We start from the raw sequence: 18,818 nt of genomic DNA, 5'->3' as shown, positions 1-18,818 counted from the left end.
GCGCCGCGGGCCGGGACCCTGCTGCGCGGCTTCCCCGGCCCCGCCGCACCTGCGGGCGGAGAGGGACCCCCCCCCCCCCCCGACTCCCCACTCTGTCCGGCCCCCGGCCCCGCCGCCCGCTCCCCGCACCGGCGGCCGGGCGAGGCCAGTCCGGGGCCCCACGGCCCGCGTGGGCTCTGCCGGTGAAGGAGGTCAAACGCCAGCGGCGTCTCCCGGCGGCAAATCAATTTCGTTTGATAAAACGCCCCGCTGGAAACGGGCCTGGGGAAGGGCTGCAGGCGTGGGTGTGGGAGCGTGGGGAGCGGATGCCCACGGGCACCGCCTGCCCCCCGTGCGGGCGCGGGCAGACGAAAATAAATATCTGCGGGTGCCGTAGTTGTGTGTGGAGGGAAAGGGGCAGAGTCCCGGGGTCGGCTTGCGGGCACGACCTTGCGCATGGCCCGGCTACGCGGGAATCGACCCGGTCATGATTTTTCTTGTCACCCATTTATTTATTTATTTTCTGGAAAAAGAGAAGCACTCTTATCTTTTTGTTGTTGTTGTTACATGTTTATTTATTCGTGGAACAACTTCACCAAAAAATGAATTTCGGAGAGACCGTAGCTTCGTGAATTCGCCCCCCTCCCTTCTCCCCCGTTTTTATCGGCGCCTCGAAGTCCCGTAGGGCCAGGCCCACCGGCCCGGTGCCCGCGGCGGGGCTGCCTTAGGGGCAGCGGCTGCAGACCGCGGCGCAAACGGGGGACGCGAGGGGAGCCCGAGCGAAGCCCCCCTGCGCCAGCGGAGAAGGGCTCAGCACTTGCCCTCGCGCTTCCCCGGCCGGCTGCTGCCCCGGCCATGCCCGGCTTCGGCTCGGCTCGGCTCGGCTCGGTTTTTCACCGTGTCTCCGGCGAGGCAGCGCAGAGAGGCTGAACGCGGGGCTTTCGGGGACCGCCCGGCTCCAGAGCTGCAAAACCCCGCGTCGCCCCCGTCGGGAGCAGAGCGGAGCCTGGGGCTGCTGGGGCGTCAGCTCGGGAAGGGGAAGTTGGGGCTGCAGAAAAGTTGGTCACAGGCTTCGCCCGGCGGGTGGCAGAGCGGGCAGGGCCGTCGCCGCCACCGCCTCGCCGCCGCCGCGCTGCAGGCAGCCGAGGCAGCGCTCGAGAGGCGGTGGGTTGCGAACAAACTTTGATTCCTGCTACAACAGATGTCAGAGTTTTCTTGGGTTTTGGCTGCGTCTGGGGACATCTTGTGATGTTTTAGGGAACAGGACATGATCTCACATGGCGAGAAGCTCTTTAGTTTCTTAATCATTTCACGGTTCCTTCAGAGGCTTTTTTCCACCTAAAACGTTTAGTTTCAGCTCAGTGATCAGCTGCAAAAGCTCGGCGGGGAGCGGAAGAGTTGAATTATTCCAACCTGCGAGAGCCCCTCAAAAAAAAAGGGGGGGGAGAAGAAAACGAGAAAAAGAAGAAAAGGAAAAGAGCAAAGAGAGACAGAAAAAAAGAGGAAACAGAAAAAAAAGAAAATAGAAAATAAAAGAAAAGAAGAAAGAGAAGAAAAGAGAAGAAAAGAGAAGAAAAAAGAAGAGAAGAAAAGAGAAGAGAAGAGAAGAAAAAAGAAAAAGAAAAAGAAAAAGAAAAAGAAAAAGAAAAAGAAGAAAAGAAAAGAAAAGAAAAGAAAAGAAAAGAAAAGAAAAGAAAAGAAAAAAGAAACAGAAGAGAAAAGAAAAAAACAACAGGAAAAGAAAGAAGAGAAAATAAAAGAAGAGAAAAGAAAGAGTGAAGAAAGAGAAAAGAAAAAGAAGAAAAAAGAAAAAAAAAGAAGAAAAAGAAAAGAAAGGGAAAGAAAAGGAAAGAAAAGAAAAGGAAAGAAAAGAAAAGGAAAGGAAAGGAAAGGAAAGGAAAGGAAAGGAAAGGAAAGGAAAGGAAAGAAAAGAAAAGAAAAGAAAAGAAAAGAAAAGAAAAGAAAAGAAAAGAAAAGAAAAGAAAAGAAAAGAAAAGAAAAGAAAAGAAAAGAAAAGAAAAGAAAAGAAAAGAAAAGAAAAGAAAAGGCAGTAACCACACAACGTGGAAACTTTTTTCTCTGTCCATTTCACCAAGTTCTGAAAAATCGGGATGGATTTAGAGAAAACCTACGCGACTCCACGGGCCGGCCGGACAGGTAGGACTCGGGCTCAGCATCGGAGGGAGCCGGGGGACTCCGCCACCGCGGGGGCCGTCTGGACCCCCGGCCGCGTCAGGCCCCTCCGCTCGGTGCGGTCGTGGCCGCTCACGCGTGGCCGTGGCGCGGCGGGGCCGGGTGGGACGCGGCGGGGCCGAGCGCGGCGGGGCCGTCGGGGCTGTCCGAGGGGTGCCGAGGGGCCCCGCCGCGAAGTGTCGCGGCCTCCCCGGGACTCCGGGGGTGGCCGCCCGCGGCCGCTGGTGCCGCCCGGACCGTGCGCCTTCGGCGAGAGCCCGGCGGCAGTAGCGCTGGGAGCCCCCGCGGCGGCACCGGGGCCCGGCGGCCGGAGCGGGCCCCGCGCGGGCGTGCGGGCGGACGAGGCCTCACCAGCTGCGTATAAAGAATGTAATTTCGAAGCGATCGATGGGGCCTTTTATTAGTTAAATCGCCTGAATAATCGTTTAATCGATAAAGCATTTCATTGCTCCGCGCCGCACGCCCCGGGAAGGCCGTCGAGGAGGAGGGAAGGAGGGGGCTACAGCGGGGGGGCGGGGGGCTCGGCCGCCTCTTGGCCGCACGACCGCGGCTCAGCTCTGCCCAGTACGGGACGGCCCGGCTCGGCCGGGCGCTGCGAGCCGCTCCGGGCGATGTCGCGGCCGGGGGCTGCCGCTACGTCCTGGTCAGGGGTGACGGGACGGGACGGGACTGGATGGGATGGGGGGGCTTAACCCAGGTGCCCCCGCGCTGCCGGCGCCGTGGAGGAGGACGAGGAGGATGAGGAGGAGGAGGAAGGGGAGGAGGAGGAGGAGGAGGAAGGGAGGGGTGCAGGGCCATGCCCACCCCGCACGGCTCGGCTCGGCGCAGCGCCTGCTTGGTGCCCGCACCCCGTTTTCTCGGGCCCGTCGGCGCCTCCCGCGCACGCAGACCCAGCCCCGGCGAGGCAGCTGCTGCCCCGGTCCCCGCCGTGCCCCGGCCCGCAGCGGCCCCGCTCCTCGCACCGCTCGCCCGTCGTGCCCGAGCGCCGCGGGAGCCCCGCCGCGGCCCGGCCGCAGCCCGGCCGCCCCGTTCCCTTGTCCCGGAGCCGACCCGCAGCGGCCCGGCCCTGGCAGCTCCGCACCTCCGGACCCCAGGCTGCAGCGGCCGGGCTCGGCTCCGCGTTTCTCCCGTGCGCGGCCGCACCGGGCTCTCACCGAGGCTTCCAGCCTGCGGGCAGCCTCCGGTACCCCCCCCCGGAGTCCCCGCGGTGCCCCGCACCTCCCGGTCCGGCCCCCCGTGAGACCCCTGGCGGGGGCACGGACGGCGCCCGTCCCTCCTGAGCCCCGCAGCGCGGCAGCGGAGTGCGCCCGCCCCCCCCCCCCCCCCCCCCCCCCCGAAACTGCTCCCACCCCTCCCCGCCCGGGGAGTTTTGGTTTTAACGAAAACGGCCCCCCTGCCGCCAGCCGCCTCCCGCCGCCGCCGCAGACGGCAGCGGGCGATACCCCCCGGTGCGGCCGGGGAGTCCCGGGCTGTGCCCTCGCTGTCGCGGAGCACGGAGAGCCAGCCGCAGACGGGCACAGGACGCCGCTGCCCCCTCGACGCCTCTGGGTGCCGGGAAGGCAGGTTTTTTTTTTGTTGTTGTTGTTTGTTTGTTTTTGATTATTTTTGGAGGGTCTGCAACTCACGGCCAGCCCCTGCGGCCCCCCGAGCGGTGCAGGTCCCGGCGGCAGGTGCTGTGGAGGGGGCGGCCGGCGGGGCTGCGGGCGCTGCCTCGGCTCTTGCCGTGCCGTCCGGGGCGGGGGCTCGGACAAACCTCCCCCCGCTCGCAGATACCCCGGCCCGGGAGCGGAGGGGGGGGCTTCGGCGGCCGGGCGTAGTGTGTAGCCGAGAGGAGACCGCGCCGTCGGGTCGGCACCGGGGCGGGCGGGCCGGCTGGGGGGGCGGAGGGCGGGGGCACAGCCTTCTCGCCCCCGAACGATCGGCCGCCTGGCGGCGCCTCCCTGCGCACGTCGGGCCGCGGCAGGCCCGGCCCCGGCCCCGCTCGGTGCTCCCCGAAGGACCGGGGGCATGGACGGGGGCGGGACGGGGCAGCCCGGGACGGGCGGCCCGGCCGTCGGGGGCCGGGGGCCGGAGGTGGAGGTGCCCGGGGTGCCAGTGGCCGGGGGTGGCGGTGCCCCGGGGAGCCGCCTGTCCGCCCGGGGCTGCCGGTGCCGGGGTCCCGGTCCCGCCGCCCGGCCGTCGGGGGACGGGAGCGCGACGGCCCCGCCCCCGCTCCGCATGGCCCCGCCCCCCGGACGAGGCCCCGCCCCCCCTCCTCGCTCCTTACCGTCACGCCGCCGCCCCCGCCCCTGCGGCCCCCATTGGCCCGGCGGCGGCCAATAGGCGCCCGCGCCTCCCGGCGTCCCGCGCAACTTCCCTTCGGCGATTGGCCGGGGCGCGTGAGTGACGGCCGCGGCCCCGCCCCGGCGCTGTCCAGCGGCGCGGTGCTGAAGCCGCCCCGCGGCGCCCCCTGGGCGGGCGCTGCCGGCGGGCACCGGGCCGGGCGCGGGGCGTTCCCCAGGCCGCGGCCCGAGCCCCCCGCCCCGCCCCGCCCCCGCCCCCCGCCCCGCCGCCCCCCTCCGCCCGCCACAACCCCCGCAGCCCGGCCGGGGCAGGCAGCGCGGCGGGCGCACCGCCCGAGCCGAGCCGAGCCGAGCCCAGCCCAGCCCAGCCCAGCCCAGCCGCCTCGGGGTCCCGGGCGCCCGGGGCCGCCGACGGCAGGCGGCGGGGAGGGGTCTCCGAGCAGCCCCCGCCCGCGGGCAGCAGCGGCGGCGATGGGCGCTGCGCACCCGCGCCCCAAGTCCGACGGCGGCAGCTAACGGCGCGCCCCGCCGGAGCCCCCTCCCCGCCGCTCCCTCCCTCCTTTCCTCCCTCCCTCCCTCCCTCCCTCCCTCCCTCCGCCCGTCCCCTCCCTCCCTCCGCCCGGCCCTCCCGCCCCCTCGCACACACCTTCCTGCCGCCCGCCGCCGCCGCCGCCGCCGCCGCCGCCGCCTCGCCCCTCTTCCCTCCGCCGCTCCGCCCGGGCTCGACAAGTTCCTGCAACTCCCGCGCCGCTGGGAGCCGCGGCGGCGGCTCGGCCGGACAGCACCGGGCGCGGCGCCGCTCGGGCAGCCCCGGCGGCCGCCGGACACAGCAGCGGCGGCGCGGCGTCGCCGCCTCCCTCCCGCCGGTCCTTTCCTCCGCCGGACACAGCGACCGGGGGCCGCCGCGGCCGCCGCCGCCTGCAGCACAAAGAGCCGTCGGGGCGCGCCGCTGCCGCTGCCACCGGGGACGAAGCGGGAGGCTCGCCGCCCGCCGGACCGCACCGCGCCGGAGCCGGGCGGCAGGCACCCCGGGGCCGCGCTGCCGCGGCTGCATGGCGCTGTGAGAGCCGCCGCGCCCGGCGGAGGGAAGGCGCACCGACGGGAGCGGCGCGCGGCTCCGGGGCGGACGGCGACGCCTCGTTCCCTGCCCGAGGGAACAGCCGGACACTGCAACTTGTGCACGGGAATCTGCGCTTGGCCGCCGGTGTCGGATACCCAAGTTTGGGGGCGTGCTTGCTTTTTTTTTTTTTTTTTCCGTTCCGTTCCGTGTTGCTTCCTCGGCCCCCCTCCCACGAGCCGCACACGCGAGCGCCGCCGCCGAACCGAGATCTGATCCGCGAGGCTGCCCGCTCCGGCTCCGGACCGCTCCGATGGAAATACACTGTAAGCACGACCCGTTTGCAGCAATGCATAGTAAGTAGGCTGCTAGTTCAACTTCTCTGACGCGGCAGGGCCGAGCCAGGCCGTGCGCGTTCGCGGACGGGGCCGCCGGGCTCGGTTCCCCCGCCCGCCGCTGCCGGCCGCGGGGTCCGCGGCGCCGGGGGGAGGCGGCGCCGTCCCGGGGGTCCCGCCCGCGAGCGCCGACCCGGCCCCAAACGAAATCCCGGGCTGCGGCCGGGCGCGGGGCGCGGGGCTGGGCGGGCGGCCGCCCTCCGCACCCGTCCTTCGCGGCGCGGCGGGCGGGGGTCGCTGGGGTCTCCCGTCCCCGCCGGGGAGGCTGCTCGCGCCCGCTTCGGTGTTTTTGGCAGCGAGCAGGAAAAGGAGAAATTCTGCAGGCAGCCGGGTGGGTTTTTGTTTTATTTTTTGGTTGTTGTTCTTGTTCTTTGTGTTTCTTTGATTTTTTTTTCCTGAGATTTCTCCTCCCGTATAGAAAGAGCCGATGCATAAATATATACACATATACACACACTCCTAACTAAAATTTTTTATCTATCTATATATATGACACGGACTCGTGCGTGTATATCTATATATATTTATATATAGATATATGCACAATCCCAAATCAAATATTTGGAAAGAAAGCTGCCCAGTATTTCCGACGAACAGAAAAGTTTGCTCTGCGTTATTCCCAGTATAGTCCAACGTTTTCATATACATTAATTAAAACCGAAAAAGCAGGCGAATTCGAAGGGTGCAAAGTGGGGATGGAGGGACGTTTTTTTCTTTTTTCTTTTTTTTTAACCATCTGAAGAAATGCATAACAATTCCTTTGCGAGCTTTGCATCGGGAGCCGCGGCACAGAACAAGTGGGTAGCAGCACTGGTTAAGTTAACAGGTCGTGTGCGATGGGCTTGCCCGAGATTTGTTGTGCTTGAGAGGTCGGGGGAAGACTTATCCATTAGCACAGTGTTATGTGAAATGACATCTTCTCTCACGGTGAGTTAAACGCTGCATTACGGCGAGAGATTGCGAGGAAATTTAAGGTAGAACTAATCTCATTTCCTGGTGCACCACAGCCTTTTAGCTAAAAGGAATTTGTTTTCAAAATAAAGCATCCAGCGATAGAGCTACAAATCTGTCTTTCTCCATCTTTCTCTCTCTTTCTCTCTCTCTTGTTATCTGCCTCTTCCTCTTTCTTTCTTTCTGTCCGTCACAAGATTTTGGAAGGTGTCTCAGCGCAGGCGGGATAGTCGCCGGTAGCTCTCTCCTGCTGCGCGTAAGCCTGACTTTTATCTTCCACCAAAACATAGCTTTTTAAAGCTGTGGTTATTTCTCTCCCTTGATTGAACCGAATCGCGCTTTAAAAAGGAGAACTTAAAAGGCGGAAAAAAAACACGATCTGGGGGCTCCGAGGGGGAATCGCAGGTCCCCATATCCGGAGGGACCCGTTGTCGCGTCTTCGCGGAGGTGCGAGCGAGCGGGCAGCGGCGCTTTCAGACACGGAGCGTACGGAGGAAGGGCTTCGCCTGAGGGCACCGGGCATCAGATGTGGGAGAAAACAGCGCGGGTTTCAGCGGCTCCCTCCATTAACCAAAGCCATGGAAAATCGGTGTCTTCTGCAGGAATTTTGTTGAAAAAGGGAAGAAAAAAAAATCACTGCCCTCGCTCTGATACCACAGCTGTTGAGGAGGAGACTTCAGTGCCAAAGTATCTCCGGACTCGCGTCTCTCCTCGGGAAAGGGGGGGGGGGTTTAAAAAAAAAAAAAACAAGCAGGAAATCCCGGTGCCACGTCCCAGAGGAGGGCGGCGGGAGCCGAGCGAACGGCACAGGGGCTCCCGCCCGGCGGGAGGAGCAGAGCCCGGCTGCGCAGCCTGCGGGGCGCGGCGCCGGGGGGCCCTGCGCGGCCTCTGGAGCGAGCTCGGGCGGGGACGGCCGGCGGGGGCTCGGCCCTGCCTCACGCCGCGGCAGCCCCGAGGCGACCCGGGCACCGGGAGGGCGACAGCGGGGCCACGCGCACCGCACCGTGCCCGCCTCCCGTCCCCGTCCCCGTCCCCGTCCCCGTCCCTGTCCCCGCTGGGCTCCGCTCTGCCGGGAGGGGGGCGCCAAGAACCGGAGCCGGGGAGCTGGAGGGGTCCGGGGGGCCCGGGGTCGGGCGCGGGTCGGAGCGGCGGGGCCGGTGCGCGGCTCTGCTCCTGCCTCGGACCGTGTCGGGGTCCCAGGGGCGCCCCAAGCTCTCCGGAGCCGGAGGCGCACGGATGGGCGGCGCGCCGAGCCCCCGCGCTGTCCCCGGGCGGGGGGCACCGGGCGTGCGGCCCCGCTCCCGCAGTCCTGGTTCGCGACCACCCGGCCGGGGCCAGCCCTGCACGGAGCTCGGGGGGTGCCCGGCAGGTGCCGAGGGGACGGCTTCGACGCCGCTCCCGCTTGAGCGGGCGGCGGCAGGGCTGGTGGTGTCCCGCGGACTCCCCGCGCCCCGCTCCGGCCCCGGGTGGGAGTCACCCACAGCCTTTGTTCCCCCGGCGGCCGCGGGGTGGGCTGGGCTTTCGGCCCGGAGAGGGTCTCCAGAGGAAATACTTAATTTTTTCCTCCTCCCTTCCTCCCTTCCTCCCTTCCCTTCCTCCCTTTCCTCCCTTCCTTCCCTCCCTCCCTCACTCCTTCCCTCACTCCTTCCTTCCTTTCCCTTTCTGGACCTCCCCCACCTGCAGAATTTTGTCGTTCGTACTGAATGACCTGTCCATGATTTCATGTAATTAAAGCTGCTAAGAGGTGAAAACCCTGACATCTCATTCACTACAGCTTTGTTGGGTTGCTCCTGCATTTTTATCCTTAGTGAGTAGTGGGTTTTCTTTCTTCCCTCTGGCCACGCTACCATTTGAGCGCCAGTGCAGCGCAGCATTCCCTGTGTGCAACCGGGAGCTCCTTTGGCATGTGCTGCTGAAGGCAGCCCCGCTGCCCTGGGTCTGCTCCCAACAAACTTGGGATACACCTCGAGCCTGAAGCGTCATTCAGCCTCTGGGAAAGGTCTGCTTCAAACACTGATAAAGGCAGGGCAACACTTGTCTGCTCTTCGCAGGCTTTAACTGACTTTGACAATCACATATTCTGTATGGATTAAGTATTTGTCCTGATAGTTTTAGAAGGTGTTTGCAAAGTTTGACAGCAGTTTGTCTGCGGTGCAATGGCTAGATTTAAATAAAACTGCTTTATATATATATATGTATATGTATGTATATATATCTAAACACTGAGGCATTTGACTTGTCACTTTATTCAGTACCACTCAATTTCTGTGTAAATAGAGACATTTTCTCTATTATTTTTGTTCCAGCATTGGCATCTGTACTGCCCCTATTGCTTGTTTTCAGTTTCTCCACTCTCTCCAATCTAAGTAGTTTGGATGGTTAACACCTCAAGGGTTAATTATATTTTCCCACTTGGTGGATGGGATTAATACATAAATGTTTGTGGGTTTTACATGGTTTCAGTACTATCCATCTAACTGGGTCCCATCTCCCATCAGACATATGACTCACCTTGCTAAAGGTGAACAGTGCAAATCTGCTACAAAAGGAATAATATATTGGGCTTGCCTCAGTGTTCACATTGCATTTGGGCGATCATAATACCTGCCAAGACTGCTATAAATTATTGGAGCAGAAGTCATTCTCTGTTTTTTTGCACTCTCGATTAAGTTCAGTTGTTTTGAAAAAATAACATGCTTATTTGCAGGTACCCCCTTTTGTGCCTAGACACAAATAATGAGTATGCTGAACAGTCACCCAGCTTTATTTTACTTGGCTTCGTAGCCGGTGGCTGACTCTTTCGCACCAGGCACCTCCAGGCCTGCCCATAGAGTCCGTGGTCCGGCAGCCTCGGCCCTGTGTTTGGGATGGCCATGGCCCACGACTGGTGGAGCTGGGTGACCGTACATGGTCTCAGGTGGCCATTTTCCAGCGCAGAGCCCTCTCTGCCTTCAGGCTGGTGGGTCCTTCCCTTTGGCGAGTAGCACTGTGGCACTGCGGGGCTGCAGAGTGTGGCTGTGGCTGCCTCCAAGCCGCGGGGTGACCCGCCTGTGGGAAGCACGTCCCCAGCGCCGCTGGGAGGACTGCCTTGCACAGGTCTTTTCCAACTCTGACAACGTTGTTCTTTTCCTGCCTTTCCCCCCCTCCCCCGGTCTCTTTCAGGACATGGAGGTGTGAATCAGCTGGGGGGTGTTTTTGTGAACGGCCGCCCCCTCCCAGATGTTGTTCGCCAAAGGATCGTGGAGCTTGCCCACCAAGGGGTCAGGCCGTGTGACATCTCCAGGCAGCTCCGTGTCAGCCATGGCTGCGTCAGCAAAATACTTGGCAGGTAAGGGTGGGCGACAAATCTCTCGTGTCCATCAAGAGAAAAAACACCGTTAATTAAAGGTTACCAACAAGCGAGGACAAGGGCTCATGATCACCACTCATGATTTTATATGTCTGACGTGTGAAAAAAATGCAACTGTTTATATGTTTATTTTGCCCTGTTCACAGTCTCTTACAGGTAATTCTAATGCACAGTGCACAATGCCACGTGTGATATTTGGTGTATATGTAGCATATATTCTGCAGTAGTCTGCTGTGAATACATAGAGAAATCTGTGAGTCAGCTTCAGTAAAATGGAGAGGAAAGACAAGTTGGGGAACGTTCAGGGAAAGTAACTCGTGCTTTCTGAAGAAGACTTACTTTTAGCAATTTTATCATCCTACACTGCATGAACGTTCATTCACACATGCTATATTGAAATCTGTCCCACTGTTTAATTTGAGGTCTTTTCCTACTCTTGTGGTGGAATATGTTCTTAATTAGAGCAGAGAATACAATAAGTAGCTGTTAACCATCTTACATTTGGTTATTTTGGGAGTAGCTTTCCGTTCAGATGGAACTTGCTCAAACCAGTACAGAGACGGCAAATTAATCTCTAAATTCTTATTATTTCCTGATTTTATTTTAAAATATGAATCAGATTCAGGTTAAAAAAAAAAATCCTTTCTTCTTTGTATCTTCTGAACATCATTTGCATAAAGTACTGCACTGAAGTAGTTTCAGATTCCAGGATGAAAATTCTGAGGTATCTGACCACCTTATAGTAAGGATTTTTTTTTTTATATTATTATTATTTTTTATTCTTGTTGCTGCTATAATATGTTTTTTTTTTTTGATAATTTGTAAAAGTTAACTTCTGACATATTTACTGGACTTTAACAGTTAATTTCATTGTTTAGCATTTTACTTCTACTGTTATTATTTGTACCATCTTCCTCTTTTCCATTTTTTAATCAATTAGCTTTACTGGTCATTGCATAGATGTAAAAACTATTAAAGGACCTTTTATTTGTAGCATGCGTGAGATCCTGCTCAGATTAGCAGCATTTCCGATCTCTCAGTGACAATTCAAGTGTTCACAAGCAAATTTACTTGCTGAAGTCATGCCCCCCCTGGTTTTGTAGAAGACAGCATTCTTTTCCCTATAACACCCTGCAGTCAGCTTAACTGCTGAACTCTATCTCACTAGTCTTGGACAGTGTGCTTTTAGAGTTGCATGAGCTGGTGTGCAGGTTAAGCTAAGCATCTGTTCTTCTCTCATGCATTAGCTGCTCAGAGGTGCATTCCCCTGCAGGTTGTAACCATTCCTCCTGGTCTTACATTGGTGTGACTTTAAGGACACTGACACCTTTACTACTTGATAGACAAAAACTTTCTGAAGGCTTTATTTGAGACCTGCCTGCCCCTTGCAGGCTATTTCGTACTGTTAGAGATGTGCATCCATGCTCAGTACAGGTTTCTGCTCCTGGTGTGACCATTATATAATTTGCTTTGTGACGCTCCGCACTGCAGCAGACTTACCAACAATTCCCATCAGGACCAATGTAAAACTAAGAAATGGGCAATTTATTTACTGGGCAAATGTCCAGTGGTTTTACTTTTGCTCATTTGAATAGATTTATCATTAGATACATTTGCAGTATACAGCTGAGAATGAAGCTCCAAAGCTTTGTCATTAAAGTTGTCAAAAATAAATTGGAATTTCATACCTCATTATTTTCATAACTAATAATTACGGTGGGTAAAATGTCACTGTAATTGGAGCTCTGTGTGTGTGTGTGTGTTTGTGTGTGTGTGAAGAACAGGAGTCCTTACGAAAAATCTTTACATTTGGAATTTTATGGTTGGAATTTTCCTATTTGCCCTCAATACACCCTTAAAAATCAGCCTCATATTGGACAGCCCACAGGCTGGGGACCAGTTGGTTGCAGTGCAGGTGACACTATCACTGTCCCAGAGGTGGGTGCTGCAGGGGTGAACAATTTTTACCTGCATTGCCAATTTGTTGGCAGCAAAAGGCCTGGACCTTGTGTGCGTGAAATGAATCTGACTGCAGCCAGCCTCGTCTTTAAAATGGAGATGGGAGTCAGGGACGCCAGCGCTGTGCAGCCTGCCACTGCTTCACGCTGCTCCCTCCGTTAGTTGCTCGGGTGAACCAGAAGGCATCGACAGTAGTGTTGCTGGTAATTCACTGACCCATGCTGCAGGCAAGTTCTCCTGGCTGCCCAGGAAGCTGGGTCTGGGCCCAAGCCTGCGCCCTCCCGTGCGAGACAAGCTGCCTGCAAACGTGTGTGTGCTTTCGCACGGCTTGAGGTGGTGAGGGTAGGTCGGCAGATAGTGGCTAAAGGATTCAGAAGTGAAGTTCTTACTGTCTGGAGGGCACCATGTCTTTGTCCCACTGCTGCGGCAGCGTTTTTGGAAAGTGCCTCCACCCATAGTCCCGCAGCGAGCTCACCACTGCCACACTAGTTGGCAGCGCCGGGGTGCCGAGGGCATCTGCTGTCATGCGTTACCCACCCCTAGCAGAGTCAGCTGTGGGAAACACTGTCTTCTCCACACAGTGACTGCTCCCCCAGCTTGCTAATGTCTGGTTTTTGTGCCATCAGTGTTGTTCTCCATCATTGGGGTAGCTGGCCGCAGGATGCTGCCTGAAGGTGCAGCGCGGCCATGTGAGAGATGAACACAAAGGAACGCTTGTAAAATCCATGGTTTCAGCTGGAAGGAAGAAAATTACAACTTTCTGTTTGGGTAGCATTTATTGTATGGCTTCCTTTCACACCCTTCTTACAGTAGAAGTTCTACCAGAAAAGGTTATGAGGCCAGGGATGTAAGGGTTTAGAAAGTTTGTGATCCAAGTTTGCCTTCATTTAATTATGTCCTCAGAAAATTAAGCACAGGAGGAGCAAAATATTACCCTCCTGCCCTAAAGCTCATGACTAAGGGACACTAGGAGGATTAATCTATTTCTGACTCTTGACACTGTCCATTACTAATATTACCTAAATGGCTCGTAGAGACTGAGTTCACATCTGCATCCAGAATATCTGAAAACATGTACAAACAACATGGTATTAGTCCCTTCAAAGGAATTTTAGGCCCCACACATAGACCTCTCTGAGGAAGATTAAAAACTAGTGACCTGACGGAAATTTAACGAACATGGTTGCATGCTACAGTGAGACAGACTTTCACTGTGCAGCCTGTTTGTGTTCTGATCTGCTCATGCTGGAAAGACTGTTATTATTATTATTATTATTATTATTATTGTTATTATTATTTGATATAATGGGTATATCAAGTAGCTGCAGAAAAAAACACGATAAGAAATAATCTTACGTTCTTATTTGGTAGTCTTTTCTGAGCTCCTTACTGGAAATTGGGCACGGAGCAGTTGGTGGACATGGTTAAGCTGCTAAGAGACTACATCTTGGTGGGTCTCTGGTTGAAAGGCTCATGAAGTCAGGGTCTATTCAGAAAGGATGAGCCAGATAAGGGCAGCTAGGGCAGTGGTTGCAGGTAGCCTGGGGATTTATTTTTCATCTGGTTACAAGGAAATTACAAGATACAAAAAGTGCATGACCAGGAGAATATCTTGTGTGTTGCATTCCCTGAAATCTTAGCACAGAGGAGCGTGATTTCATTCCTAGTCTCTTCTCTGGTCTTCAATGGGTAGTATCTTATGGACATATTTTTAACAGCATTTTCAAGACTTTGCTTATTAAAAAGGGGGAGATGGATGGGGCTGGGGATCTCAGCTGCGACATTTTGTTGCAATTCTACTAAATACATGCAAAAAAGAAAAAAATTCTGACGTATCTCAGTCAGTTTAGGGATGCACTCCTACCACCTTCTCTTGTATGACAGCAGAACTGCTCGTGTGTGTAAAGATCATGTATGTGAGAACAGATCGTGGAGCTGGTCAGATAAAGCAACACCCAAATCAACTGAAACCCTTGAGAACGTGGACAGCTCCTTTCACCTTAAAATTTATGGTTACAACTATTAGAAGCATAATATTAAAAATAATATATTATGAAAAATATTAACTATTAAAACAGTAACATATATATTGAAACAGTTAAATGGGAAAAAGGTATGCCAGCATATTTATTCTGAAGGTGCAAATAAAATACGATACCCAGCCTTCATTTCACTGTGAAATGATAACACATTCTAGATATTAACAACAGAGAATTTCTTTTGAAACAATAATTTACTGCAAAAAGTGGTCTTTGGTGTGATTTGTTTCTATTATTGCCAATACCCCTGATTAATAACACATATTTGCACTTAATTTCGGATCCTGGAATGCCTTTTAGTCTTGCACTGCTTCTTTTGCCTTTCTGTTATGAAAAACTACATATTCTATCCTATGGCCCAATTCCAATTACTATAAGTTAATCTACTAGGTGATAAAACACTACATAGGCAGAAAATATGTATGTGAAAGTGAAGATGTATCTCGGGATTTGCTGGGGTTTGGTTATCTTGAAATTATGTTCTCTATAAATCTCAAAGCATGTTCTCTGTCTATTTGTGATAACTAAAGGTTTGTTTTGGATGTTGTCCCAGGTATTATGAAACCGGTAGTATTAAGCCTGGAGTGATTGGAGGATCAAAACCAAAGGTCGCCACACCCAAAGTCGTCGAAAAAATTGCGGAGTACAAACGCCAAAATCCTACCATGTTTGCCTGGGAGATCAGGGATAGACTTCTTGCTGAGAGAGTATGTGATAATGACACCGTGCCCAGCGTCAGTTCAATTAACAGGTAAAGATTTGTATGGTCTTGGGGAGGGACTTTGCTAGGAAGTGTTGTTCACTGAATCCTCATTTGTCAGTAGAACTGTGTGTTTTGGGTTGTTTGCAAAAAATGCAGTTTACATGTGTTTACATAATGTATTTGGGGCTTTGGAGTGGCTGGGGGGTCACCCTGGTGGCAAAAGCCTCACAGTCATAAATATTTCCTAGGACCGGGCAAGTTGTGCTATTGGCCTTTGCTTCTTTTCTGTCCTTTCCCATTCCTTGGTCCATGTCTTGCAGTTCTTGCTGGTAAAGATCTGTGTTGATTTGGTCCAAATGAGGCCTCCACTGTGCTGGGGACTGAGCGGGAAGTACTTCATCTTGGGGAAAGCTGAGACTGCAACTGGGTCGGGTGGTGGTGTTGATCCGGAAAAAGACAGGCACCTAGGTACCTCAGGAGATGATCCATAGCACGGGTCTCAAGGTCTTCCTGTCCTGCTCAGTACTGCTGCAGTTGGCATAGAACTCTGCTGGCCACGGTCTGGTACTGTTAGCATGAATAAACCAGGGAAATTTGGCTGGTAGTGTCTGCATGTTAAATAGATTTATTTAAATTGGCCTTGAATTCCCTTGTAAAAATGCAGGACAATCTTATCTGGAGCCTCAGTCCAATGTTTGTGAGTTTTGTCCCAACTTGGGTAGGCAGGTCTGTGCTCACATCGAGGTCTGAAGGTCTATACTAACCTGCATCCATATCAGTCAAAGGATGTCTAAGACTGGTGTTGAAGAAACCCTGTCAAGTACTCAGCTATGTCTCCAGCCCTCCAGTGTGATAATAGGGGATTAATACCTGGAAGGCAGAGCATGCAGGCACCCTCAAGCACACCAACAGCCCCTGGCAAGCCGAGTCTTTTCATTTTCTCTCTGGAGTATTTTCTGTACTGGGCTTGGTCTCACTGCTCTGGTGAGATGGTTCTCACTTGTGCGATTTCATGCAAATTCTTTGAGTGCAGCTAGCTATAAAGTCCCATCTGTGTCCATGGATGTGAAATAAATTGATGCACTGTTCTTTTATTGGCTATCCCAACCTGATTTGCATTCATGGAGTTGCCGCTTGAGTAGCAGGAGTGACTTCCCCAATGTTAGTGCAGAGTGGTGGCTCTGTCTTGCTGAACTAAGAGTTGCTGAACTAAGAGTTGAGTCATCCATCCGCATGGTTAAGTGCAAAAACGGGTCAGTTCACTCACAGCCTTTGCTACTGCCTGGAAGTTCCTGTCTAGCTTAGACTCCAAAGCAGCACTCAGTAACGCTATGGACATTGCATTTTCAATTTAAAAAAGGATTTGAGGAATGATATGGACACCATGAAAATTGAAGGAAAATCCTGCTCTGTCTGTTCTCAGATAACTAAGGGCAAACTTTGCTTCCGTAAAAGTCAACTCAGCACCTGTCATGTCAGAAGCATTGATGCTGCTATGAGCAGTCCTGTGTTTACGTAGTAGGGCTTCAAGCATTCTCCAAAAGACTACCAAAAATGCACTCATAGCTCTAGAATGCAGAGACACTAAGTAGGTTCCAGTGTGTTTTGATCCACTTTCCTTATTCTGCTTCCTGCTTTATCCTTGATAATGTCTGCGCACTCATTGACTTCTCATCAGAATCTCCGTTTCATGATCTACAGCCAAGTTGTTTGGCTGGAAATCTCATTCTTTCTCATCTGCATGCAACTCTGGCTGAGATCTTTCCCTTTTCTGAAGGGTGTGAAACCCCTTTTGAAATTCACATGATCTTTTTGAGTCATCTTGTTTACCTGCAGAACTATTTTTGCCAGCCTAGGAGCACTTCCCCAAAACCCAAACCAAACTGTTATGACAAGAACCTGGAAGCTACATCAAAATACTTGGCTTTAATGCTAAATCCTCACGGTTCCATGGTGCAGTCTTTGGACTTGTCCTTACATGTTTCAAGACTTTGCAGATAGGCCTATTACGCACCAACGATGCAAACTTCTAGTATGAAGGCATAATGCCCTTATTCAGCCCTGAGGTGCAAATGGGACGTTGCCTTTTAGCCACCGATGCCAACTCCCACCAGAAGCCATTCAGGATGGTTACTGCCTTGTCAGAGGCAAGGTGAACTGAGCCATAAGCCTTCCTGCAGCGGCAGCCTGCAGTGCAGGGTGCGACAGAGCTGCTGCACTGCCTCCCCTGTGCGGAGAGAAGTGATGCCCCAGGGCTGTGCTGTGGAGAGTTGCTGTTGCTGCTGGAGAGCTGAGGGGCTGGGGCGCTGCCTCTAGCGCCTCTGTGGTGGTCTACACATAGCATGTCCTTGCTACGGAGGGTGCATTTCAGCAGATGAATTTGAGTTGCTGCCCCCTTATACAAATGAATAATAACTACTATTATTAATTAGTAACATTAATTAATATTAATAATAGGCCACTCTTCCGCAGCAGGAGCAACTCTGTGCAACTAAGGCATAATTAATCATTGTGATTAGCTTTGCTCAAATAAGCTGCCCAGCTGCTTCAGTGTGCTCCAGTCCCCCGTCCCTCCAGAGATGAAGATATTTCTGTGTCAGAAGGCCCCAGACACCCTTCCTTTGGCATGACAGGAAGGAAGCCTTGTACAGGGTGCTATTTTCAGTCTTGCTCGTACGGGGTCCTTTGTCATCTTCGGCTGTGTGCTTTCCCCCACCAATCTTCCTGCACAGCTCCCTGCAGCTCCCATGTGCAGCTGGCTGCTTTGGCCATGTGCAGAGGAAGAAGAAGCAAGGGACCCTGTCACTGAGGAGTTTGAAGACGTCTAATAGCCAACAGCTTCACCTTGGTGCTGACAGCTGAATGTAGACTTGTTTTCACACCTAGCCCCATAGTGGGAAGGGAAGGGAAGGGGCAGGCAGCGCGTCCTGTGCTGAGGAGGAGGGCGGGCATCACCAGTACAGGTTCCTGTACAGGCTCGCGGGCTAACTTTTCAGCAAGTAACTGTTTTGTGTTCTCATGATGCATCGCCACATCTGTCTCCCACCTCCCCTCTCCTCCAATCCCCTCTTCCAAATTCAAGGGAGGCAGAAATGGGAAAAGAGTTTGCTAGGTAAACACAGGATAAATGCTTACCACAGCATTACAACTGCGTAAACAGTGCATAAAACAGAGACATGTGATTTGACTAAGGAGTGTGCCTCGCTCAAGCCCATTTTGATTCCACTGCAGCCTGTGGCAGAACTGTGTAATCCCTGGAGGCATTTCAGACCCCTTCTTTTCTTTTTTAACAGTGCATTGGCAGGTGAGTGTTTGATAGAGCACTTCCCCAACTCTTCTTAACAGCTGCCCTTTGTCCTGTAACACAACACATGCCTTTTGTTGTCTCTGCTCCTTTGAATGTTTCCTGATTTACATCATTATAACTCAGAGCAGAGGCTGTCCCCAGCAATGACAATGTAGTTACTCAGCTTTTAAGATTAGCATTTAATCCATCACATTTTTGTTTTAATATTAATTTGGATAAGCAGAATCCTTTCAGAGGTATCCAGTTTTTTTAGATGTGTGAGTACTATTCCCAGGGTGGTTTAGTGACATTTACAAATGTGTTCAAGCACCCGCGGCTGAAGATGATAGCAGTCTAGTGGGGCGCTTGAGCTCAGTAGTGTCTGGTTCCCTGAAGATGTGGTGTTGGGTCTAGTCGGTGGCCAAATAGCTACGGAAGTGTCCTTCTTGGGCATTAAGGACTATGTCTTCAAAGCGACTGAAGCACGACCCTCTGCTGGATCTCAAGGAGTGTGTAGGAGTTGGTCATACAAATGTCCCTAATGACTTGGTCTGGTGGCAAAAATATAGTCCTGGGTCTGTCTGCAATACGCAGAAAGAAATTTTTGTATTGATGTAGATATCCC

At 54.1% G+C, this 18,818-nt stretch overlaps 1 protein-coding gene across 6 annotated transcripts in view; it reads left to right on the top strand.

Moving 5' to 3' along the window:
• Positions 1–2,090: 2,090 nt before the first annotated feature.
• PAX5 (paired box 5) overlaps positions 2,091–18,818 on the top strand; it is a 143,658-nt gene continuing 126,930 nt past the window's right edge. For 3 of the 6 annotated variants that reach the window (XM_035567623.1, XM_035567621.1, XM_035567618.1), the window contains exons 1-3: positions 2,091–2,136; positions 10,020–10,185; positions 14,758–14,955. In XM_035567623.1, the coding sequence (XP_035423516.1) occupies positions 2,091–2,136; positions 10,020–10,185; positions 14,758–14,955 (410 nt within the window). Of the gene's footprint in view, positions 2,137–5,824; positions 5,868–10,019; positions 10,186–14,757; positions 14,956–18,818 lie in introns of those variants that run through there. The other 3 variants (XM_035567622.1, XM_035567620.1, XM_035567624.1) reach the window with 2 other exon arrangements.

The sequence above is a fragment of the Cygnus atratus genome, chromosome Z (genome assembly GCF_013377495.2).
Source record: "Cygnus atratus isolate AKBS03 ecotype Queensland, Australia chromosome Z, CAtr_DNAZoo_HiC_assembly, whole genome shotgun sequence".
Classification (NCBI taxonomy): domain Eukaryota; kingdom Metazoa; phylum Chordata; class Aves; order Anseriformes; family Anatidae; genus Cygnus; species Cygnus atratus.
Note: the sequence above shows the minus strand (reverse complement) of the source record. Positions and strands in the feature narration are given on the sequence as shown.